General features: G+C 41.4%; 1 protein-coding gene across 1 annotated transcript in view; it reads right to left on the bottom strand.

The window, feature by feature from the left end:
• The window catches only part of USP12 (ubiquitin specific peptidase 12), a 79,661-nt gene extending 56,734 nt beyond the window's left edge, over nt 1-22,927 (bottom strand). The window contains exon 1 of the mRNA XM_019736579.3: nt 22,664-22,927. Within this exon, the coding sequence (XP_019592138.1) occupies nt 22,664-22,711 (48 nt within the window). The 5' untranslated portion in view covers nt 22,712-22,927. The remainder of the gene's footprint in view (nt 1-22,663) is intronic.
• Nucleotides 22,928-25,670: the final 2,743 nt, after the last annotated feature.

Genomic DNA, 25,670 nt, shown 5'->3' with positions numbered 1-25,670 from the left:
GTGGAAAGGAAAGTACAACATGAATCGAGAATATCTTATGCCAAAAAGTTAGAAAGTGTTCAAAGAATGATGAAGCCATGACAAGGGAAAGCGGAGCCAGCTTGAAATCCACTGGCCAAGTAAGGGACAATTTGAGCATCAAAATCAATGATAATGGGTCATAATCTTAAAGTCCATACTGCTATAAACAAACAGAAGGGAGGGAAACCTCTTTGTTGCAGCAGAATGCCATCAAATACATATACTAGGATCGACAGTCCTAAAACTAATACAATTTCGTGCGGAGCACTGTATTTACTCAGTACGAAAAGTACCTCCCCAAAATTAATTACAAAGTAAAGCACAGTAAGCTGACAGTGGAGAAACTTGGTGGAAAACCATAACCAAATAATCAAAGCTAACATCACCAATATTTGACTGAACAAGCAATATTATCATATGCCTCCTGAATAGGACACATCACTTCTGTGATATTCCTGCTAAAAAATGTGTAACTTAAATCCAATCATGAAGAAATATCAGCCAAACCCAAACTGAGGGACAGTATACAAAATAATTGGCTAGTACTCCTCAAAAATATCAACTTCAATAAAGACAAAGAAAGGCTGAGGAACCATTATTAAACAATGAAAAATGACAAATACACCACATGATAATTTTAATTTTATTTTGGACATTATTGGGACAGTTGACTAAATTTTAAAAATGGACTATGGATTAGAAATAGCACTGATTTTTTAAAATTATGCTGTGTTTATAAAAGAAAATATCGTTGTTCTTGGAAAATGCATGTTGAAGTATTCCAGAGTAAAGTTGAAGTATTCCAGAGTAAAGTGGCCCAATTCTCTGACTTATCCTCAGATGGTTCAGATGAAATCGTGTGTGTGTGTGTGTGTGTGTGTGTGTGTACATACACACACACACTGAACATTTTCCTAGCAAATTTAACAACATGTAAATAATCAGTGAACTTGAGTAAAGGATATTCGGGAGTTCTTTGTACTACCCTTGCAACTTTTCTGTAAATTCAAAATTATATCAAGGAGTCATAATAGAAGCCAGTGAGGGGCTCTCACTGGCAAAATCTAGAATAATTTGAGCATTAAAAAGAATGACTATCGCTTCTCGGCCTTTTGGCTAAGATCAAGTGGAAAAAGAATGACTATAATTATCAAGCCAACTGTAACGGATTATAAAATACTCAATAAATAAAAATCCACCGTGATATTCAAAAAAGAGGAAAGGAATGATAAAGGAGGGAAAACTCATTCACAGCATTGGTGGAGCGTGTCAGGCTGAATCCCTATTCAAAAAACGGATTATGGGAGACTTTAGTATTTACTCTGCCCTTTTCTTCACCTACTGAGAGAAACTCTTCATAGAGGAATGCCTGCTAATAAATAAACATGGAAGGAATAACAGAATTAGAAAAATACTATTTTGTAAAACCCCAAGCAGTAATTCAAACCGCCCTCATCACCGATGGGTGGACTGGGGAAGAGGATATGGCAAGGCACCCTTACCTCAGATTGCCTGGTGACTGCACAGGAAAACGTTTCACTTAAAATAAAGTGGCCTCCACTTTATTGGGTCATCAAATTCAGTGTTACCAACAGTGGCACAACTGCCACCATGTTTCACGGACACACTGCAGTATGAAATACATGACATCACTTATGAGTACTCTTGTCAAAAAATGTGGAACCTCGCTCTAATCAAGCCTTAAGACCTAATTTCTGCTTTTTAGGAAACACAAGGGATAGAGAAGCAAATTAAGAGATACCACAAAGAAATGGTCAGGCAAATCCAGAAAGGGTCATTATATGAGACAACCTGTCTTGTCTGTTCAAAACGTCAGTGTCATAGAGACAAAAAAAGAACCTGGGAGACTGTTCTAGATTTTAAGAGACTATACAGACATAACATCAACGTAAAGCATGAACCTTGATTGGACTGTTGTTCAAAAAAAACAAAAGACCAGAGAAGACGTTTTTAAAACAACTGGGGAACTGGAATATGGTCTAAACATTAGAAAATATTAGAAAATTACCAACACTTTTCTCAGGTGAGAAAATGGAGTTGTTAGGTAGAAGTACGCCCTTATTTTTCAATGATCCATCAGGGTCTGCCTACTTAATCATTCCTTGAAATTCAATTCCTTCCTCAAGTATGTCTACAACTTTTAACCTAAAGGTTAAATTTTCATTAGAACCTAAATCGAGAAAGAGATAAGTATAATTCAGGACAAAGACAAGACTCTCGGTCCCCAGGGGGAGAAGCGCTCCGACGTGTGGGGGTTTCCCGTCCGATTACCCGGACACCGAGTGACCTCACCACTGTGCTGCCCAGACCTTTCCCAGTGAGTGTTCCCCCCCCCCCCTCCACTCACCCTGAAACAGCCCTCAAGTGTGACTGGGGATTTTCACCTGCAGTAAGGAGGGAAGGAGTAGACAAGGCAGAGAGGAGCCAGGTTACTGAAACTTACTTTGCTGACACAGGGAATTCACACTTTGTGATTATGAGTCCACTCCAGGAAAACACAGGGCTCCTAGCAGACACTTAAAGAGCTGAAGAGGGGAACTAACATTTACTGAACTGGACACCTGACTCTTTTCTTTACACCTCCCAATAACCCTTAAAGCAGTATTTTTGGACAAGCAGTTGAGTATGACACACTCTGAACAAACACTCAGAATCCAGATTTCAGGGACCTGAATCCCAGCTCTACCCATATAATTACCATGAGACATGAGGAAAATTCCTTCAGCTATTAATATTTGTGCCTCAATTTTCTTATCCATAAAAGATAACAACAGCTCCAACCTCACAGAGTTGTTACAGAAACTAAGTCATCGAGTTAATAGTGTATAGAGCTTACAATGTCAGGCACACAGCTAAGTATTACCGATTGTGACACGTATTATTTTTGGCCTGTATTATAGACAGAAGGAACTCAAGAGTTTAAAGTAATTTGCCTACAGTTGTAACTAATAAATGGAAGTGGGGAAACCTGAACACAGGTCTGTGTCACATGCAGAACTTCCCCTCTTCACTTCTCCCTTCCTCCCCAAATGTCAAGTTCTCCTCAAATAACTGTAAAAGGGTAAGATATTCCCAGTGAGTTTCCTTCTTGAAGAATGAAATTCCGAGCCTTGCTTTTCTCCATGTAGCAACAGGAGCCCCTTTAAATGAACTATTTGCCATAATGTTGCTGAATTACAATCAGTGCTAAAATACACCTTGTCCACTTGGCTAAGGAACGAATTTATGGGAAAATGAACAACGAGCTCCAATCAACTGGCTTAAAAAAAAAAAATCTTTGGAAATTAATCTGTCAGTTGATGTCTTCCTGCACAACCATTTTCTTCCAATGCTTGTTATTCCAGTTTGGTAGGTTTTCAGAAGGAAAGACAAATTAATAATAACGTAAACTAGCTCCCACATAACTTCAATCTAAATTACTATGTTGAAGGAGTTCATTTAGAATCCGCCCATCACTGTGAAATATCACAATTTCAGATGAGTTCCCCTGTGGCATGAGTCACTATAAAGGGCAGTTATCTTAAGGTCCCTTGTAACTCCCTAACGGTACATCTGTAACACCACACTGTGGTTGCCAACAGAGAAAATGAGAAACAATGAAAATAAATGTCTTGGCCTCTAAGAGGTTACAGAATAGCAGATAAGAGGGGAAAAAAATCTGATATGAGAGCCCTAACACTAATAATTATTTCTATTACTCACAGGACAGTTAAAAAGATATTTAATAATCCAAATTTTGTTTTAAAAATCAAGCTTGCATGTATTTTAAAGACCAGGATAACACACGCATAATGTAATTGATTGCTGCATTATAAGTGACTTTTAGCTTCTTCTGTATACATTTCTGTCCATCACATTTATTCCTTTTATAATCAGTAAACCAACAAAATTTCTTAAGCATTCATGTACTAAGAAAAATTTTGCACAGCTGTGAAAGGCTGGAGGATGGAAAGGAGGGGACAGAGCAGTTACAAGGGGCGGGGTGGGGGGTGGGGGGGAAGAGCAATTAGTTAACTACATCAGCTTCCAGAAAATGTCAGCCATTTGCAGACCAATGCAAAATTAAGCATAAATTCCACAACTGTGGAGCCCCAATGCTGGCCTATAAGTGAGGTTAGAGGTATTTAAACTCATTAGTTTAAAACATACCTAAACTAACCAATTGCTACTCCTCTTAAAAAAATACAGTACCCACGAGTCACACAGACATAGCAATCCGTATGTTTTAGTAGGAAAGTATCACTGCGTGCCCCCAAGAACAGACTGACCCTGCATCCACGCCTATGAGGGGACCAGTGCTTCCCTTCCAAAAAACCCTCCAAAAGTACAGTAGTACCTTAAGTCCCTAGTAAAGTAAGACCGGGTCTTATATTAATTTCTGCTCCAAAAGACACATTAGAGCTGATGTTCGGGCGAGGTCTTATTTTCAGGGAAACATGGTTATTTAGACCCAGAGGGAAATGTGAACAGACAGACACAGCCAGCCATCTACAAGCCAGGAATGCCTGAGGCTATCAGAGCTAGGAGAGGCCTGGGGCAGATCTTTCTCTAGCACCTTCCGAGGAGGCATAACCCTACCAACACCTTGAATTAGGACTTCTGGCCTCCAGAACTGCAGGACAATAAATTTCCCTTGTTCGAAGCCACATAGTTTGTAGTACTTCTTCCAGGTGCCTTAGGAAATGAATACACTAGCCTATAACCTCCATGCAGCTAAACACCCTCATCCACTGCTGTTTTCAAGAGCTACCTAGCAGTGAACAATTCTGTTTGTAGAATAAATATACAGTTGACCCCTGAATAACGTGGGGGTTAGGGGCACTGAATGTCCCCCTCACACAGTCAAAAATCCACTATATCTTCTGAGTCCCCAAAAACTTAACCTACAGTCATCGCTCAATGTCTGCGGGGCATCGATTCCAGGATACGCCTCGGATACCAACATACACGGCTACTCAAGTCCCCTATAAAATACAGAAAGCATACAGTTGGCCGTCCACATCTGCAGATTCCCAATCACGAACTGAGAAGACTGTTTTTGATCCGCAGTTGGTTGAATTTGCAGATGCCAAACCCAGGGATACAGAGGGTTGCCGGTTTATTTACTGAAAAAAATCTGCATCTCAGTCGGACCACAAACCCGTTGTTCAGGGTGACGTGTACAGTGACACTCATCTACGGGCACAATAGTACACAACTCAGGAAAGGAATTCAGGCTGTTATTTCATTTTAGTTTGCTTCCAATTTTCTTAGGAATGTCTTCTATGAGAATGTTTGTAATATTTAACTATAGTAATATATTCTCAGTTGAAACAAATCTGAATTCATGTAATCATTCTAACAAAGTTGATATATTATACTATAACTGCAGTATCAAAATAAAATAAAATAAACAGTACTTCCAACTGAAAGGTATAGGCATTTAACATAAACCAGAATTTAAGTATATGTGAAAAACAAAGAGACCCACAAAGAGACACATGATAATAAAAACGTTGAAAGTCAAAAACATAGATAAAACCTTGAAAGTAACAGGAGAAAAGGGACGAGTCACACTTACTTACAGTAAGACAATTGACTTCTCAGCAGAGACAACGGCAGTGAGAGGCAGTGGAGTAACATATTCAAAGTGCTCAAAGAAAAAACTGTCAACCAAGAATCCTAAATCTGTCAAAGCTTTCAAACTGTATGAAACACTTTTCCACACCAATCTCCCTCCCCACCACCACCCCCGCAAAGGAAAAAAAAACCCACAATTTTTTGCTAGCAGACATACCTTACAAGAAATACTAAAGGAGGTTGTTCAGGCTGCAAGCAAGTGACCTCAGACAGTAATTCAAGTCCACAGGAACCAAAAAGAGGACCTTATTATTTCACTACAAAGAACACTATCAATACTTTTTTTCCCCTCCTTTCTTAACCGATTTAAAAGGCAACTGTATAACATAATAGGGATGTATATATAAAGTATTGCTTTATATACAAATGTAACATACATGTAATATATTTACCAGTAACAGGACAAAAGAGGTGGGTGGGAGCAAAGCTGTAAGGGGCTTATTATAAAAAACAGATGGTCAAGTACTAATTATAATAATGTATTGCTGAGTTTATAACATGAACAGATGTAATGTGTATAAAATGCCACAAAAAGGAGAAAACGCTTATAGCATTCGAAACTCATATTCACTTATACAGTCTCCAATATAAATGTACAGTTGTTTAGCTAAAATGGATATATATGCATGTAAATATGTATAAAGTGATAAAATATAAATATCTTCTCGTTTCAAATAGTAAGTTCTATAAAATCTAGTAACAATAAACTACTCCAAAAATGGAAAGGGCAAGAATGAATATCTCACTTCTGTAACAACAAAAAGGGGTGCTACAATCTTTTCATTGGTACATGAGACTTACAGATTTTCTTAATGTTTGAGAATCCAAAGTTCAACACATCCCCTTCCAGACCACTCGTAGATTTCATATGCTCGCTTTTCTGGTATTTTTCTCTACTATGTGAATTTAAGTCTCATCTCCCCAAGAAGACCATATCTCTCTCAAGAAACTACTCGTGTCCCCACCCATTCACCTAGCACAGCACTGGACGTATTTACTGGTTCTTCGTTTTTTTCTCATCTTTAACACGTCTCTTCTTAATCTTTCCCGCTCTCTTGATTTTCCTCTAGACTCATGAGCAAAACGTGAAAAGTAAAGTCCCTAAATGTTCAGGTTTTCTGTTTCAATCTATTTCTCTTAAGTTTACTGAGATATCGAATCTAATCATGACAGTTGTTTAATAACTGCAAAACAAAAATCTTTTGAGATCTGGCAATTTTCAACTTAAGAGTTTATTCTAATGTTATTTTTAAGTGTGAAAAATCTATCTCACATATCACAAGAATCTCCATATTTTTCCAGTTTACATGAGAAAAATTCCCAAATACCCTTTCCCATCCTTTCTTCCTGAGGAGGCACACAGCCTGTTCTAAAAGTCTTCTCTCTAAACCCCAAAGATTATCTTTTAATCAAACCTGACCATCATTTGAATTATTATAAATATAAAAGGTTTTGATCTGTTTTTAAAGTCTACACACCCCGTGTTGAGCAATGCCACACAGTACATAGGTTTCATCCACTGTATCCATTTTCGTGATCTCTCATGCTACAAGGCTGTATTTACTAACATCAAAAGTTGTAAAAGTATTGCTAGTTAATTTTCCTTGATGCCCTGTTGTGTCTTTAAGTGTCTCCTGCAGAGACTGCTGGTGTGCTGTGCTAACAGCTCTTGAAGTAAAAAAAGCACGTTTTGGGCCAGCCCAGTGGCTCGGGCGGTTAGAGCTCCGTGTTCCTAACTCCGAAGGCTGCCGGTTCGATTCCCACATGGGCCAGTGGGCTCTCAACCACAAGGTTGCCAGTTCAACTCCTAGAGTCCCGCAAGGGATGGTGGGCAGCGCCCCCCTGCAACTGAGATTGAACACGGCACCTTGAGCTGAGCTGCCGCTGAGCTCCCGGATGGCTCAGTTGGTTGGAGTGCATCCTCTCAACTACAAGGTTGCCGGTTCGACTCCTGCAAGGGACGGTGGGCTGCGCTCCGGCAACTAGCAACGGCAACTGGCCCTGGAGCTGAGCAGCGCCCTCCACAACTAAGACTGAAAGGACAACAACTTGACTTGGAAAAAAGTCCTGGAAGTACACACTGTTCCCCAATAAAGTCCTGTTCCCCTTTCCCAATAAAATCTTTGAAAAAAAAAAAAAAGCACATTTTGCTACTCCTACGCTTAAAAAAGACAATAACCACCTCTTAACATCCACTTAGCACAAAAGGCGTGCTTACCAATCCACTCAAACTTCTTTCCAATACTTCACCCAGCCCAAAATTCATTACAAGCCTATTAGGAACCAATTTTCTGCATTTAATAGAATGCTGGCTGATTTTTTGTTAAAAATGTCTACATACTGTGGTAGCAGACTACTACTAGCCTTTCACCCAAAAATGTCTACATCCTAATCCTGGGAACCTGAGAAAATGTTAGGTTCCACGACGGACAGGGAGTTAAGGTTGTTCATCAACGGCCCTTGAGCAGGGAGCTTGTCCTGGATTGTCAGGAGGGGCAAGGTGTAATCACAGGGTGTTTGTAAGTGAAAGACGAGGCAGGACAAGCAGTGTCAGAGGGATCGACGGGAGGAAGACTGACAGCCCCCTTCCCCTCCCTCCCATGGTGTAAAACAGAGGCGGGGCCACCGGCAGCGTCCAGGAGCAGGAACCAGCTCGGAAACAGACTCGCTCCTAGAGCTTCCAGAAAGGAACGCAGCTCTACAGACACCTTGATCTTGGCCCACTTCAAACTTCTCACCTCCAGGATAATAAACTTAGGTCGCTTAAAGCCACTGCATTTGTGGTAACTTGTTATTAACATCCACAGGAAATTAATACACACACATAAATTTTCAGGTGATTTTAAACACTACAAATAGAAATAAATGCACTCTAACAGTCCTAAACTTTGCAAGTTAAAGTCACTCTGACAACTTCATGTCGTTTTCCGAATCATATGCTTAAGAATTGGAAGTCGCTTTAATGGTAAGAGTAGTAAGTACGTAACTTCAAAGCGGAAAAGGAAAGCGCAGCTGCCTTGTGGCGCCTCAGCGCACTCACCGCCAGCCAAGCCTCACTCCGCAGAGGCCAGAGAGCTCCCTGGGGCCCCGTGCTTCCTCACTTGTAACGCCACAGAACTACGTGTAGGCAGAAAAAGTTAAACTTTATGTTAAAGCTTAGCCTGACTAAATTTCTTATTTTTGGAGTACGCTTATGAAAATATTCTGCATATTCCATCTATATAGCCTTAAATACGCTCTAAAGACTAGATCTACATTCTAAATGTTTTTTGGAGTATTTCTTTAAAATAAAATAAAAAACTTATAGAAGCAGTTACAACTATTCTGCAACCCTAACCCAATGTTGGATCTAGGCAATGATTATCAACAGTTGCTCAAAATCATTAGGTGAAAAGCTTCAGGGGAACTGCAGCATGGAAGACTCACTGACAACTGGGTACCAGCACCTTATGTCACAGAGACAAGGCCCGGGGCCTCCTCACGTGTGGAGACAGGAAACACGCATCACCTAGGGCACCTTTCCTTCCCCACCACCCACTGCCCACCGTTCTGGGCCTGCAAAAACAAAAGAAAAGAAGGAATGTGGATCGAGCCTCTGCATTACCAGCGCACAAGTGCACAGGAGGGATATGTGCTAACACCACGAAGGCGCGCAATCAGCAAACGCAGAAAAAGGGAAAAGCTAAGGGGTAACATGACTTCAACAAGACACGCACAGGGTACGAGACCCTTACTTCAAAGACAGAACAACCAAACGCACTGTATAAACCCAACTGTATAAAACCATGAGACAATTGAGCAACTCAACAATGATTAGATTGAGGGTATTAAGAAACGGGGGGTAGGGGGTGGTGCACAGAGTAAAGGCTATTGTGCTTGTATGGCAGGCGGTGGGGTTTTGGGGAGACGAGGACACTACACATACAGCGGCAGTACCAGCCGGTGGCAAAGCGCTAGATGGAATACAGTGAGATCTTAGGCAGAATCCTCACCTCAAATCACTGACTACACAACTGTAGACGGAAGCAATCTATCCATTTGTCCATTTCCTAATCTGTGAAACAATACTACTGCCTGGTGGCCCATTTCATAGATTTTACAGCTGTTCAGGAAAAAATCAATAATAAAGTGGTCTGAAATGTAAATAATATTGGTGAGGTTTCTTTACAGCAGGAATTGCCACAAAAATGTGTTCTGCATAACTTATTTTTACTACTGACCCACAGTAATCATGTTTTGTTGACTTTTTTCCAAGAAATTGTCTATGAAACCTCTTCCTCTGATCCCTTGTCATTTGATAACTTCACACACAATAAGCCAAAAAACAGTAAGAGTGCCACAGTTGAAATGGGCCTAAGATTTTACAGACTTTTTCTCTGTCACTACTCTGGGAACAAAAGAAGTGCGTTCTATTTCTGATCTGCCTCACCCCCTTCACCTACTGGATCCAAAGCACTTCTTTTCATTAACTGGAGCTCACAAATGAGATCGATAGGCTACAATGTGATCATGAACACACACTCCTTTTTTCAAACTACCAGACCACCTTTACAGATGTTCGCCTAACCCAGTACAAACCACAATCCCTTTAACAAGTTTGAGGACAAGATTACCGAAACATTAAACTACTTAAGCAATTTTAACCACTAAACTCTGTTAGCTGTTTCATTCACACTCTCATCTTCTCTCTAAGCCCTTTCCCCTTCCTCATTTTTCTTCAAATTCCCATTCAGATCTCACGCGCTCCCCTCTCCAGCGCTCCCCGCTCCCCAAACCTCCCCCAGGGGCCCAGGCGGCCTTCCACTGAAGCATCACTACCACTTGGCTATCAAGTCCGGGCCACTAGTCAGTCACCCTGTGTCGGGCCTTCCCAACTACAGAGGCTCCAAGTCCTTGGAGCACAAACACTGAAACCGTTTGCGTACCTTGTGCCTAGTACATAACTCTACTTACTGAGCATCCATTGAGATTGATTGTAAACATGGACCTGATTTGATTGCTCCAATGGTGTTATGGGATGAATTGTGGCCCCTAATGAAGACATCTGAAGTCCTAAACCCCAGAACCTCAGAATGTGACCTATGTGGAAAGTCTTTACAGAGATAATTGCAGAGGTTAAAAGGCCATGGTTGGCCCTAAACCAATGTGACTGGTGCCCCTATAATAAGGGGAAAATTGGGCACGGAGACAGACATGCACAGAGGAAGACAGTGTGAACAGAAGCAAAGGCTGGAGTGACACAGCTAAACGCCTCAGATGGCCAGCAAACCGCCAGAAGCCAGGAGAAAGGCAGAGAACAGACTCTCCTCACAACCCTCCAAAGGGACGAACTCTGCGGACTCCTTGATTTTGGACTTTCAGCCTCTCAAACTGTGAGACAATAAACTTCTGTTATTTTAAACCACAGTTTTTGGTGCTTTGTTTTGGCAGCCCTAGAAAACTAATACAATTGATGTTTAAGAAAATGAAAACATGCAAACAGTATTATATAACCAAACCTTTCTAATACAACAGGACATTGAAGATAATGGAGAATTAAAACAAGCATAGTTTTGACCGAGAATGAAGAAACATAAGGGCAAAGGAAAATGTCCATTACACATTAGGCGAAAAGAGTAAGTTGCAAATAAATCTCCAGATTTGTTTGGCGGGAGGGAAATGACACAAAAACACAATATCATGTTTGTATATGCACAGAAGATGGCTAATCACACAAATGCACACACACAAACCTTACATGCAATTCATTCTTGAAAATTCTTTGTAGGAGGATTTTTTTTTTAAACTTCACACAATTTTGTACTTTTCAAAGTAATAAATGTTTTTTTTTAACTTTTTTACAATGTAGAAAAGAAACTACTGTTTCTAAAAGGTCATATTGTTCTTTAACCATGCAGTTAAACTTGAGTAATTCAATTCACTTTTAAATTTCTCATTTTGATAGGTCAAAACAATTCATTAATAATTGGACTACAAAGGCATATCTACCACTCCATTTCTAACAGTGACCAAGTCATTATATTTCAGAGGCAGTATTAAACATAGATTGTTTGCAAAAATGACAGAAGGAAGAGAAGATAACATTTACTCCTGACTATTTCATGTCTAGCAGGCATCTACGTCTGGAGGTTTTACAAATGTTCTATCATCAAATTCCATTTCTCCACTGGGCCACGCCTATTCAGTCCCGCCTCCCCCGTTACAGAACCATGTAACGCACTACAGAACACCTTGTTAGCATCCACGTCAACCAAAAATATACTCGAATATCCTAACTCTTTTTAAAAATCCACTTCAGATTTAGCACCTATAAATTTACCTAAATCCAAACCCTTCTCCACCTTTGAGATTTCAATGTGTGAAATACCTACTAGCAACAGCACCACAAAGCAGCCACTCAATAAACATCAGATCTCTAAGTTCCTCGGGAAAGGTGAAAAGTTACAGAAGTCATATTCAACTGTGCAAAGTCTGCTAAGACGGCCGGAGTCATCCTTAACAGAAAAGGGCAAGAACATGACAAGAAAGCCAGGCTCTTAGCCCTGAAATGGTACAACCTACCACCCAGCTAGTTCCAGGAGTGGTGGGGAATTCAAGCAACTAACGTCAGGGGTGAAAAACTACAACACAAGAAGACTTTAAGGACGCAAGGAAGTGAACAGCACTCAGACGGCAGGGCCACGCAGAGCTTGGAAGGAGCGTAACCTGAGCAAAGGCAACCAGCAGTCTTCAAAGAAGCAAAGCAATAAACTACAGCCAACAAAAAAGGTGACAGATCACACTCGTGTCATTTTAATTAAAAAGAGCAATCCATGATGTCTTCAAATAAGAAAACAATGGTGCAAACATGCAAGTGTGGTTATCGGCTAAGGCTTGATTTTCATAGAAAAAAAAAACAATCAGAAGTTGAAAGTTAGTTCCTCTCAGCTTTCTATTTACAAAGCCGATTGTCAAAGTCAAAGCACCTGCTTGAGTCAGGCGCGGGAACACATCAGGTCTTTGTTAAGCTGGGTTCACTAGGAGGCAGACGTAAACCTCCTCAAATTAAAAATATGAACAAATGAAACAAGTTGCCAAAGAAACTAATAAAAAAAAGTGAACTGTCTTTTTAAAGAAACATGCAAATAATGACAACAAAAGTAACTAACAAACCTGCCAAGCAGAATCAAAGCACAGCATATTTGGGGGTTTGTTTTTGATCAATTATATCTAGTTCTGAGGCTCAGACATTTCAAAATTGTTCCAACTTTGGTTCACTTTTAAATAAGTAACTCTGATTCCCATCAGCCTGAGGAAACCATCAGTGTTACACCCTTAAGTCCATAAATAATGAATGATGAAAACACTTGATTTCCGTTCCTCATCTATTCCTAGATGAACCAACGCTCCCTCATTCAAAGTCTGAAACCTTCTAAACATTATATCCTGTTTTGTATAAAGAACGCCCTTCCTCTGTTATTTCAAAACACATCTTCCTCACACAATCTTCAAAGGACCAATTGCTACCCCCAAGGTACCACCTTAATCATCCAGTATATGAGTATCTTTATAAAGCAAATTAAACACCAGGGAAATCTTTCTGACATCAGGGGGAAAAAAATGGAACAAAATTCTAGAGAAAAAAAAATTTCTTCAAAGATATAATGACTAGATTTTTTAGACACAAATAATCACAAAGCAGAATAAATGTTTTTGTCTACAGGATTTCACATTATAAACATATTTTGCATTCCAAAGAACAGATGCCTTTTATTTATTCTCTCCTTGCCCCTAGGACTGACTCAATGAGAACTTGTGGCCAGATGAGCTCTTTCTATGATCCTGTTTTGAAAGATTGCAAAGGTTCTCTTTTCAGGGATCCCTGGAAAACCAGATAGACCAATACTGTAGAAATGAACACAATTTATTCACTATAATTTTAAACCGTTAAAAAACACATTACTGAAAGGGAATTACAGGAAGTTTGCTGACATCAGAAGTCAACTGCTGCCTCATGGCCAAATAATTTGGCCAAGAATTGTATGTCAGTAAGAGAACCAAACCCACAGATACATTAGAAAAAAAGAAACAAGTTCGATGAACCATAAATTCCTAACACATTCGAGTAAGCCAAACCTTGGCTTCGTCAATTTCCTGAGCATCCTAAGACCAGGATCATTAAAATACTCCTTTTCAAACTTTGAAATGATTCCACTCTGTCAAAAGTGATTTGTGAGCCCTGTTTGTAGTCCCCACAGTCTGGGGTGTCTCAAGGCGCTGTCTGTCCTTCCCAATGAGGACAGGAGTCCTACCAATAGTGACCATGTAAGAATGATTACAATTTATATTTACAGTACAAAGGACGTCACATGTATCCTCTCATTTTATCGAATGGGGAAATTATTATTCCATTTCACAGTAGAAATCAGGGACATGACCTATCGAAGCACAAATAATTCAGTAAGTAAAGTGGGACTCAAGGCCACACACAGAGAGAAAGCTTAGAAGTTAGGGACAAAACATCCAAAATTCTTGTTTAAAAACAAAGGGAAAACAATTCTGTCTCAACCATAAAATCTGCTACATATTGGCTTGTAGATACGGTCATGGATTGGGGAGCCAGGCAATCTGTACCTCATCCCTAATGGATGTGGGGTGACTTGGAGTTTGTTTTTCCGATCTGTGGAAGTGGGGCTAACATCACCTGAGTTCTCCTAGCTCTAAATGGATCTTCAAGATAACAGAAAGGAGAAAAAAGAGTATGAGACTAACAAAAACAGGACTGCATGAGTTTGAAACACCTCAAAAATCTCTATGTGTACAGTACTGTTCGTTTTCTTGGTGTGAAAACAGTATTGTGCTGTTGTTACATACTGTGTCCTTCTGTTTTTGGCAGGTGTCTCATGAAGGAATATTTTTTTAATGCAATCTCATAGTTCCACAAATATAACACAGATAAGTTTGATCTATTTAGATTTATTGCAATTAATGAAACAGAGTTTATTTCTTCCATTTTATTTTGGTTTTCTATTTATCATTCTTTTTTTTATCTTGTTTCTCCTATTTTCCTGCCCTCAGAGTTTGAATGATAACGTTTAAGTTTCTGCGGGTTTGCCAGCAAGGAAATTCATTTCTTGTGTGGTTGTGTACTTAGCCTCAGTTTTTAACATGCATGTATAACTTTAAATTTTCTCAACTGGGGTTTCTTGGGAACAAGACCTTTAACAGGTTTCAAACACTCTATGAATAGTCCCCTACCCCAGCCCATCTCATATTGTCATCATTTTAGCTTCAAAAACCAAATACAAGTAACTCTGACAATCAATATAATGAAATTTACCAACATATTTTTACCAAGTCCATTATTTCTTTATCCCACAACTTTCCTCTGAACTTAAATTTCCTACAGCTAAATACATATTTTATTGATATTTTTATGACAGTTAATAGTTGGTAAATTTTTTTGGTACTTCTTGATCTGGCCCCTTCTTCCTCTCCAGCCTTATTTCTCCCAAGCCCCCTTCCATGCCAAACCTACAGAACCTAAAAGTAGCACCTTCTCCCATGACTACACCTTCGCTCACATCTGGAATTCCACCTCTGCCTATCTATACAATAGATGACTTCATTTCACAAAGTTTAAATCTCATCTACGAAGTTTCTTCCCTGGAAGCCCTCTTCGCTCTCCCAGAGAGAAATAACCACTTTCTGTTCCACGTACACTTACTACGTACACTAATAGGAAAAGCATCTCATCATACTCACTTGTTTTATATGTCTATCCTTTCCCCACCTTTTTTCTCATCATGGCACACACAGAAAACAGTATGTGTAGAGCCCACAAAAATATACAGATAAGATTCTTCTCACCTAGATGTGACCGGTCAAGGGTGTCTGGTCAATCCAGACAGCTCCTGGCTGCCCAGGGGCCAAAAGGCTGCATTCTCAGCACAACTGTAACCCACGGGGGACACACTACATAGGAAGCTCTATAAGACCAGAGCTGACCATAGTGGCCTCTGTATTCTCAGAACCCACACACACCCTAATATAAAGCAGGGCTCCATTAACACTTCCTGAAAGTACTTAACTGAAGAAAAGGCATTCTTTACTGTCCCCATCCCCCCACCCCCAAAAGCATCAGTATTAGCTCAAGAAAAAATCCTCCCCTCCTCCAACAAAAAACACTTATTCACTATCAGGCAGAAGGTTCACTAGGTCACTAAAATAAAAAGCACAAAAAATAAAATCAAAGGCTACAATACTCAGACAGACTTCACTAAAAAACACTGTAACTTAAACCACTATTCACAGGTAGGAAATGCATGGATGGTTCCTGCACCTATGAAACATTTCTGTAAGAACGTCTGTCAGTTATCACTGAAATAAACATAACTTCTTGTTTTAAGCTGGAAATAAATTTTTATCACCATGAAGCTTTAGACATGTGGTTACTACAGATGGAGATCCCAAGCAAGCTTATACATCACTCTGTAGACATTACACAACTTTTAGAAAAAGCTAATGGTCTTTCTTACAGAGAAGCAACAGAAAAGCATAAGCAGTGAACACATAGGATTATGAAGCGTCACAGAACTCACTCAATCACGTTCTACATTAAATATCTTGTACTTCACACTATCACAGAATTCTTCATTGAGTACTTCTGTGAAAGCAGTCAAAGACTCAATCGTTTTTTTTTCCAAAATAAATAAATGATGTATACAAATTGTCTCTCATCTCCTTCTGATACAAATTTTGTGCATAAGATTTTAAATGATCAAGATTATATATAGGTATTTCCAACAATACTGGGTCTAACTGAGTTTTCAACTCAGCAATCCATAACTCTTCATAATATCTAGCATTTACCCTTTTCTTCCAACACCTTGAAGTACTTCAGATGGGGAGAGCACAGGTTTTAGACATGATGTCTCGGTTAGGGAACCGCCCTGCAGGCCAACAAGAGTAACAGGACAGAGGCAAAAGGCAATGAAGTGCATTAATAGGGCCCCAATAAACAACAGGAAATTCTGAAAGGAAATAAGCTTAAAGCTCACTTTAACACACACACCTCGTCCTAACGACAAAAAGTTGTCATGCGTTTTTTTGCTTAGTATAAAAAATACGGTAAGATTTTCTTCTAAAAGTAGCACTCCCAAGTTATCTAAACTTGTAAAACATGTTTGAGAATGTCACAAATTAGACCATTTTTATTCCTAGACAAAAGGAATGACATCTCTTCCTACAAACTATTCAAAACAGAGAGAGAAGACAATCTACATTCTTAGTTGGTAATATCAATCTAATTCGCTTAACTTCAAAATCAATGTGTGTTTCCTCTGAGGCATATACTAATAAAACCAATGTTTCTTATGATGAAAATGAACTGAAATAACTGCATTTCATAAAACAAACTTCAGTTTTGCTACAGTGGTTGTTGAGCTAACATTAATTAGAACAGGTGAGTCCTTCTTACACCGCGGGTAGCAAATCACTTCAGAAGGGTAATAATAACCATAACAGCCCCTGTTACACAGTGATTCCCACGCGCCAGGCAGGGATCACTCTACAACCCTACGAACGAGATATTATTTTATCCCCATTTTACAGATAAGAAATCGTGGCACAGAGAAGTTGTCCAAGGGCACACTCACAGCTAGAGAAATTCAAATCTTTTTTAAATGGCATTGGAAAAGCAAAAAAAAATGTCAACAATAAGTCAACAGCTATGTGAATTAGCTTATTAATGAATAAAACGGTGCTATCACTAACCTTCACTAAATGCTTTTAAAGGAAAAAACATATATTCACTTTGGACTGTAACTTTCCATAAATTCAGTAACACTAAAAAGAAAAACTGGGAAATTGAGCATGATTCGTATTTAACTATGTCTAATTCTGTGCTCTTCATATTATCTAAAACATGATTAGCGCTCCCAAAATGATATCAATAATCATTTATAAACTCTCAGAGGATCAGAGAGTATTGAGTTTTAGATCTAGATGGAAACACATAAGGAATAATTATCCAATCTCTTTATTTTTTTACATATGAAAAAAATCAACTCAAAGTGTTACGAAACTTCCTCATATAGATCTAAATGTCAAAATCTGCACTAGAATTTACTTTCTGATCCAACTGTCCTTTTTAGTGTATCATGCTGGAGAATACATAACAGCATACTATATAAAATTTCTGAAATTGAGCTACTGAAAGAGAAACCAAAACAAAATTGGATTATTTAAATCTGAAAAATGAAGGTTTCTGGAAAGGAATTAATGCTAAGTAAACAAATGCTTAAATAGTCTGAGATAGTAAAAGTTTCAGGAGAGCCACAATAAATATGACTTTTATGGAAGAAAGAACTTGTGACAAAAAGGGGGTGGACTCAATGCCTGTGGGGCTTGGTCAAAAGCCTAGAATCGAACAAGACAAGACAACGTGATCAAGTCTGGCTGACACTGGCCGCCTCGCATGGCGGTTCATGGTAGGGTAGATAATTAACCTATTTTGAGATCTATTATAAAACGATTAGCCAGAGGTAGAAGGAGAAAACCACCAGAAGGTAAGCAAAGCCATATGATATAAAATAAGACCAGAGTACTTATACACATTGCAGCACATAAGTGAATATGGTATTTAAAACTAAGCTTTTTAAGCACATTTAAGTTTCAAATCCCAATGGTTTTACCTTTATTTGCAATAACTAATAAGTTCCTACGATTAGAATAAATCCATCGTCCCTTATAACTGTTTACCTTTATCCTCTAATAATCATTATAACCTGTCAAGGACGCAGTAGCTTATCACTGTGCCTTGCTGGGTTAAAGTCTTGCTATTATCATCATTTTAAAGCATTCAACTCTCCATGCTTCTCTGAAATTGTACAAATTTTAAACCTAACAAAACAATCCATCATTCATGGGGCAAATTAAATGTAAAATTTTATCTAGGGTATAAGCTCAATTAAGTTTTTTTTAAAAAGACAAAATATGCTCTGGAAGGTCAAAATATTTTCTTTTTGCTTTCTTAAGAGGTTCCAAACTCTGTTTTATACAGTATTTTCCAAATTTTCTACAATAAGAACGTGTCATTTTTAATGTCCAAAACGTATTCTAACCAAATTCCAAAGATCAGCAGACTTAAACAAAACTTTGTAACACTTACGCTGAACGTTCTCTACTAAGCTCCTCAAATACATGCTACACATTCCTTGTCAGCATTTAGCCAACATTTATCCCTGAGAGAAGACTCCTCATTTCTGAAGTTTTCATCCCTCTTAAATTAACACTCTCAGTAAAAACAGCAAAAATTAATAAAACAATGGCAACTCACTTTGAATGCACCTATCACAGAGACACTATTTGACTAATAAAATATCAGTAAGAATCAATTACATATTTTACTTATACAAAAATTTCATCCCCCCTATTTCTTGATAGAACCAGGAATTTTATTACTTAATACAATATTCTGACTACTTGAAGAGGAGGCTATCAAACCACCCCCCTCAACAAGGCCAGGGCTTTGAGGTGTTTGCTCCCTTATCTTTCTGGAGTGCTTTAACAGACCCACATCTAACTGGTAGTGAGTGATTGATGCCAGTGAAAAAGAAGACAAATAGCCAGCTTCGCCTGTGACTTTCCTCCCATAAGTAGATGAAAGTTTACCAGGCGCAGGGTGCTGTGCTAGGTACAGGCTTGTTCAGGCAAACCTGTCAGACCCCCTGGCAGCTAACTTGTGGCCTTGGCCGCACTGACACCTTGTTCTATCTCACCCTGTGACTGGGGATGGGCAAGTAGCAGCCAGGCCAGTGCCACCTATCCCTGCAACAACCTCTCCTCTGTCCTATCCCCTCCCCAAGCCACACAGTAAGAGAGTGTAATCATCACAGCGGGAGCTAGCTGACAATTATGGAGCCCTCCTGCCGGAGTACCGGCCTCCAAGCAACAGCCATGACCCATGTCACTGTCCAGTCCCAGACCACCAAAAACTGCTCCATAACTTCCACCTCAGTTTCAAAACATAGGCCTTGCTATACAAGTATGGTTTCGGCCACTTTTCCCATTATTTCACAATTATTAAGCATAATATTAAATATTAGGTAACTACTCTGTGCTAGGCCCTGAAGTCCGAAGCCACTTCAGAGGCAAAACAAACACTGTGCAATACTGACAATGTATTTTTTCACAGACAAATAAGAGGCATTTCTAGAGATACCTTTGCAAATGTATTCATTGCAATCTAAACAATCACTCATTTCGGTCAGGCTAATTTAGGAAAAACAAACTTTACTAATATTCACATGTAGCAGAACAAAAGTGATCTAGGATACCACATATCTGAAGATTTGCTGTTAACAGGAAAAGTTACCTAACCCAGGTGTTGCCAATTTGTCCAGGTACCTTACGTTGCCTAATGAAAAAATTATGTACACTTTATTATTTACGGAATAAAATCTCAATTCCTCATAAATGTTTTCACAGCTACGGATTCTGAGAACTATCTTTAGGTGCAGCCCCTCCACCACTCCACACACATCCCAATTTCATCCTCGCTTAACCAAACTCACTTCCCCCAGATACTGGTAGGAAATGAGGGACTCGGGGGAACTGTTTTATTGTATACAGAAGTTAGTGCTCCACCGAAGAGCAGAAATAAATGGTAGTCCTTCCCCTTGAGGCTTTCACAATCCAAAAAGCAAACGAGAGAAAAATTTACAACACAGTACAGATGAGGCTACTGCGATTACAAAAAGCAGTGAAATTACAGAAGGAAGACAGAGGACAGGGATTGCCAGGGGAAGGATTATTCAAGTAAAGTCAACTGCTTGACAGACAGGTATGAACTCACTGACAAAGTGAAGGGGGAAGTGTTCAAAGACTAGCAAAATAGCATCTACAAAGGCAGAGAGCCAAAAATCTTTGCTTTTCTTGATTGTCAATTTTGTAATTCTCAGGAGGTGGGTTACAGTTTTCTTTAAAGAATAACATTGCAGGTTACTTTCAGATATTTGCATTACTTTAGAAACACATCAGAATTTATTCAAATATAAATATAGGTGCAATTTTAACACTACTTTTGGAACAATCTCATTTGGCCAGGCACTGGTTGGCGTTTCTGTATTTGGCAACCATACACACCCACCACATGCAATGCCCCAGAGCGGAAGCGCTAAAAAGAGCTTTGGAGTCTGACATTGAGATCAGAATCCCACTTATTCATGTTTGACTTGACAAATCTCTGTGCCTCATTTTCCTAATCTGATTATAGCACGTATTATTACTATGTTCATTTGAATACTGTCCACCTCAACTGGAATGTAAACACCATGAAAGCAGGGGCTGTCTTGATCACTGCTGCATCCCCAGCACTCAGCACTTAGTCTCTATCACTTAGTAGGTGCCAAATGTGTACCTGATATACTGTGTGAATGAATGGTTAGTAAAGAGTAGTAACACATCATTCCAGAAGTACTAGACTTTGACAATGAACTATGACCTGACAATCCCTGTAGCTCAGCAATCTGGCAAGATTATCACTTTTAGAGACTTAATTATCACATTCCTTTTGAAATAGGATAAGATAATAACCAGCATATCTAAAAATAATCCAAATGACCCTCAGAAATGCTTTCACTACAGTTCCTTTAATGTCAATGCTTCCTAAAATATAAATTGTGAGGGGGAAAACAATCTATTTCAGAAAACGCATTCTCCAATGATTCATTCAATGTGATTTCTTTAATCCTGCAGATTTTAATCCCACCTGATTTTGGCGATTTTTCACACTGTTCATCACATCCAGAAGCAGTGTAGAATCTGCTTCTAGAGTACCTTTTGGATCTGACTCACCACTCCTTTAAAAAAAGATACATAAAAATGCCTCCCCCTTAAATGGAAGTTTGGGGACCCCCTATAGACAGAAGGAAAGATTTCAGAAGACTTCAGTAACATGATCACTAGGCCCACGTTGCAAAGAATAACTTTTTCTGCGATGGCTCCTAATTATGATCCCTAGATGTAGACTCATAGAACTAATGAAACGAATTTGCCCCATCGTGTGGAAAATTGTGGTTCTGCCTAAGCACAAAAACACCAAGATTTACACGTACCCACGTTTTGCTTCATTGGGACTTTTCCACTGGCATTAGCACTTTGCCATCAGAGTCTATTTAAACACTCCGATAAAACACATACAATAACGCTCGCAGTCAGTCCCTGCACAGAACTACTTCAAGCCACACACAGATGTGCCTGGTGTATCAAGTAAACAAATGACAGGAAAGCTTAAGCTGTTTTCAGTATTAACGTGGATTCCCAAAGACAAGACTGCCACCTGGACACACGGTTGGAAAAAGGAGAGCTCGTTGCTCTCAGAGTAGAAATGGGGAAATTTTCCACAGCACTTATTTAAAGTTTCCACCTTCATACACACCCCCTTCTCCAGAGCACCGGGTGGGGGACTCGGCCTCGCCCGCGCCGCGGGAAGGAAATCTGCACTTGACTTCCGTCCTCTCTCCCGCAGGAACGAGACCCTGCCTTCCTGCCGGCGGACCCCCACCCGCGCCCAGGGCCACCTCCCCGCTCCGCGCACCGCCAGACGGAAACCGCGCGCGCCGCTCCGCGTCCTTCCACCTCCGACCCCGGCCGGGACCGCGCTCCAGCTCGCGCGCCCACAGCCCGGGTGCTCCCCGCCTCTCGGCCCCGGCGCCGCGGGAAGACTTCAGCAGTTGAGCGCCGGGGCGCTGGAGACCAGTGCCCGCAACCCGCCACGTCCAGCACCGGTGTCCCCTCGCTGGTCACCCTCGAGCCGCCCAGGCTCGCCCGCCGCCTCCCCCTCCCGGGGGGCCGCTAATACCCGCGCTCCCTGCCCGCCGGAGTCCAACCGCCCCCGCCCGCCTGCCGCCCCACGACCCGGCTCCGCGGACCACCGGGGTGAGTGGCGGGAACCAGGGCCGCACCGCCCGCCCGCCCCAGGGATCCCGGGTCGCTCCGGCTGCCCTCCCGCCGCACCTACCATGGTACAGATGGAGGCGAATTTGGAGACTGTCATTAGGATTTCCATCCGCCCAGCGCCATCTTCCACCCAATCACAGCGGCGGCGGCGGCAGCGGGCGGGGGAGGAAGGGAGCCCGGCCGCCCGCTCACACTACGGCCCGCGGGCGGACCCCGAGCCGCCGCGGACCCACGCACGGAGCCTGCTCTGCCGCCGCTGCCGTCGTCGCCGCGGGCGCTCCGGCACTCCCCGCCTCGGGCCCCAGCCCCCGCCTGCCGGCCGCCCGCCCCCGGCTCCTCCCCGGCGCAGGGCGCAGCCGCTGCCTCCGGGCCCGCGCCTGCCAGCGAAGCCACCCGCCGCACACCCCGCCCAGCGCTCTGAGGAGCGGGCTCCGCTGAGGCCCTAATGCCCGATCTGCCCCACAGCTGCGCTGCCCAGCGGCGCGCCCCGCCCACCCGCCGCGTACCGGGCCCGCCCCACGCGGAGCCCCGCCCACTCTGCGCGCCAGGACCGCCCTGCGCGCGGCCCCGCCCACTCTCCGCGCACGACTCTCCCGCCTGAGGTGCGCCTGCGGGAGAACTCTGGCGCCGGCCCCGCCCGGCTCTCGGCCAGGCCCCTCCTCCTGCCCGCGTCCGTCGCGGTCCTAGAGCCTGCGCGTCAGCCCTAACCCTAGCTGCGAGTTGCTACCCGGGGAGGTGCGGGTCGCCTCGGAGGCAACCTGTGTAAATCCTGGAAGGGGCGGACCCGCAGCAAGGGCGACCGGACAAGTATTCCGCACTGCTGAAACACATAACGGGGGCGGTGATCTGGTAATTCTGAGTGGGATGGGAGGAAACTTGCTTCTGTACAGTTACAATAACCCAGGTAACCCAACGTCCCAAGCACTTACCAGTGGTTTGTTTCTTTCTATATTAATACATAGCAGGTGAATCACCTGGGTCAAAACTCCCTAACTTAGCGAAAGACTAAATAAAAAATGAAAGAGGCAAACAAAGAAGAAACTATGTTTAGCTCTTTGAATGAAGAAGAAAGGTAAGTAATGGGAGCGGGGGTGGGGGGTGGAGGGCAAAGCTGCCTTCCTGCCTGCCTGTTGGCCATAAATTTAGAGTATGTTTATAAATACAGTTTCTAAATATATTCGTTCAGAAAATTGAGTTGCAAAATAGGGAAGATCTCAACCCAGCAGTGATAATGACAAGAAGTCTCGCAAGTGAGAAAAATGCCCGGTGAGAAATATTTAAGTAGCGTTAGCTAGTGGTATAGTTCCTCTTTTCTACTTTTATAAAATTGATCATTGCACCCTTTTCTTCGTGTTAAGCAACTCAGCTTTATTTCTTCCTATTTGAGAAAGTAGTTCAAGTTTGTAGAATAACTTTATAAATTAGAAAGCTTGTGATATTTTTCGATTGGTGAAATACAGTGATGGGGTGCTTTTCTGGGTTCCCCCATTTCAGTGGAGCTGAGGACCTGAATTAAGACAAACTTCTAAAATCAGATATGCTTTACCTCATTCAAAAAAGCATTCAAAAAACAAAACAAAACATTCGAACAAAAAAATCTAGGTGAAAAATAGATTTCTGATGCATGAATAGTGTTTCCATAGTGATTTCCATTATAAGCTTGCTTGGGGGGAAAATGCAAATAGAACATAGCTCAGTCCCATAGTAGCTGGCCTGGTTCTCCAGGCACCTGCCTCCATGGAAGCTGGGGCACTCCCGCTTTGCCTGATACCCAAAGCCAGGGGCGAGGACCTTGTTTGTCACTCCAGGCATTCAGGTATGCAGCTGTTTCCTGCCTAGACTTGGAAGTCTATCTTGTTGTGTTCCATCCTGCTTAGACCTCCAGGACCTGCCTGGGCTTCCCCCCAGTGTCACCATGCCCCGGGACCCTGTCTCACCTATTTGGATAAATGTCTATTGTCATCCTGTCCTCCCTACTTGTTCCAGCAAACAGGTCTAAAGTGCCAGAATTTGAGCCCCAGCCTCCCTCTACGCTGCCCACCACCATGCCTCCATGTTCGTGAATCCTGAAATGTCACAGGAACAGAGGCCACCAGCTTTATACATAAGCTTCTATAAGAACAAGGCCTTTTTAAAATGAACTTCTGATAGAATTATCTGGAGTGGTGCTTAGTTGATGTTATAGCCGTCTATATTTGCAGGAGATACCATAACACCTAACTGCAGGACCTCACAGTGCCTTGTCTCTCCAGCCTAATGTTAATGGGAGAGGCACAAACAGAGAGAGTCTTTTGTGTGCTGGGCTTTCCTTGGGTGTTCTTACCATTACATTACCATATGTAATGCAGCTGAAGGTAAGATTTGGCTGAAACGCCACACTTTGGCACCCAGAGCTTAGAGACGGTCATCTGGGCTTAGCATACAGGTTTTACCTGCAGCTATATAAGTTTTACAGAGAGCTTCATTGTGTCTAGAGAAAGAGGAGCTTGTATACAAATGACTTCTTTTGGTCCTTCCTGAGAGTGTAAGCTACAAAATAGACCCAGATAACCTCAGGGATCAAGCAAGTAAAAGAACTAGAGACAAGCTTAATCCATTTGGTCAGCATATTTTTAAAAATTGTTTCATTTGAATACTTTTACACAATCCTCTGCTGTCCAGTTCCTTGCAAGCCACCAAATACTTCTGTTACTCATCCTGTCTCCCCGCTAACCACATGTCGCTTCATATATTTCTGCCACCTCTCTTCTGCCTGAAGGCATTTGGGTTTGCACCAGCTAACATAAATGAGTGAAATGCTGCCTGTGATGGAGTGGGGAAGGAAGTGGTGGGAGAGGGTAGAGAGTGTGTGTAAGGCACCCATAATGACAGGTAGTGCTTATCTTTACACCTACCGTTTTATCAAATCATAACACAGGGAAGTAGATGCTATTATTATCATCCCCATTTTCTAGATAAGGAAACAGGCACAGAGATACCTTTCCCAAGTGAGTGGGAGCACAATATGCCATCCCCAAATATACCACTTTGGCATATTGATTATTTTGAATTAAAGTTACTTACAGCCA

The sequence above is a fragment of the Rhinolophus sinicus genome, chromosome 16 (genome assembly GCF_057876585.1).
Source record: "Rhinolophus sinicus isolate RSI-liver-muscle chromosome 16, RSI-T2T, whole genome shotgun sequence".
Taxonomy (NCBI): Eukaryota; Metazoa; Chordata; class Mammalia; order Chiroptera; family Rhinolophidae; genus Rhinolophus; species Rhinolophus sinicus.
The sequence above is the reverse complement of the archived record's forward strand: the minus strand, read 5'-3'. Positions and strand labels throughout refer to the sequence as shown.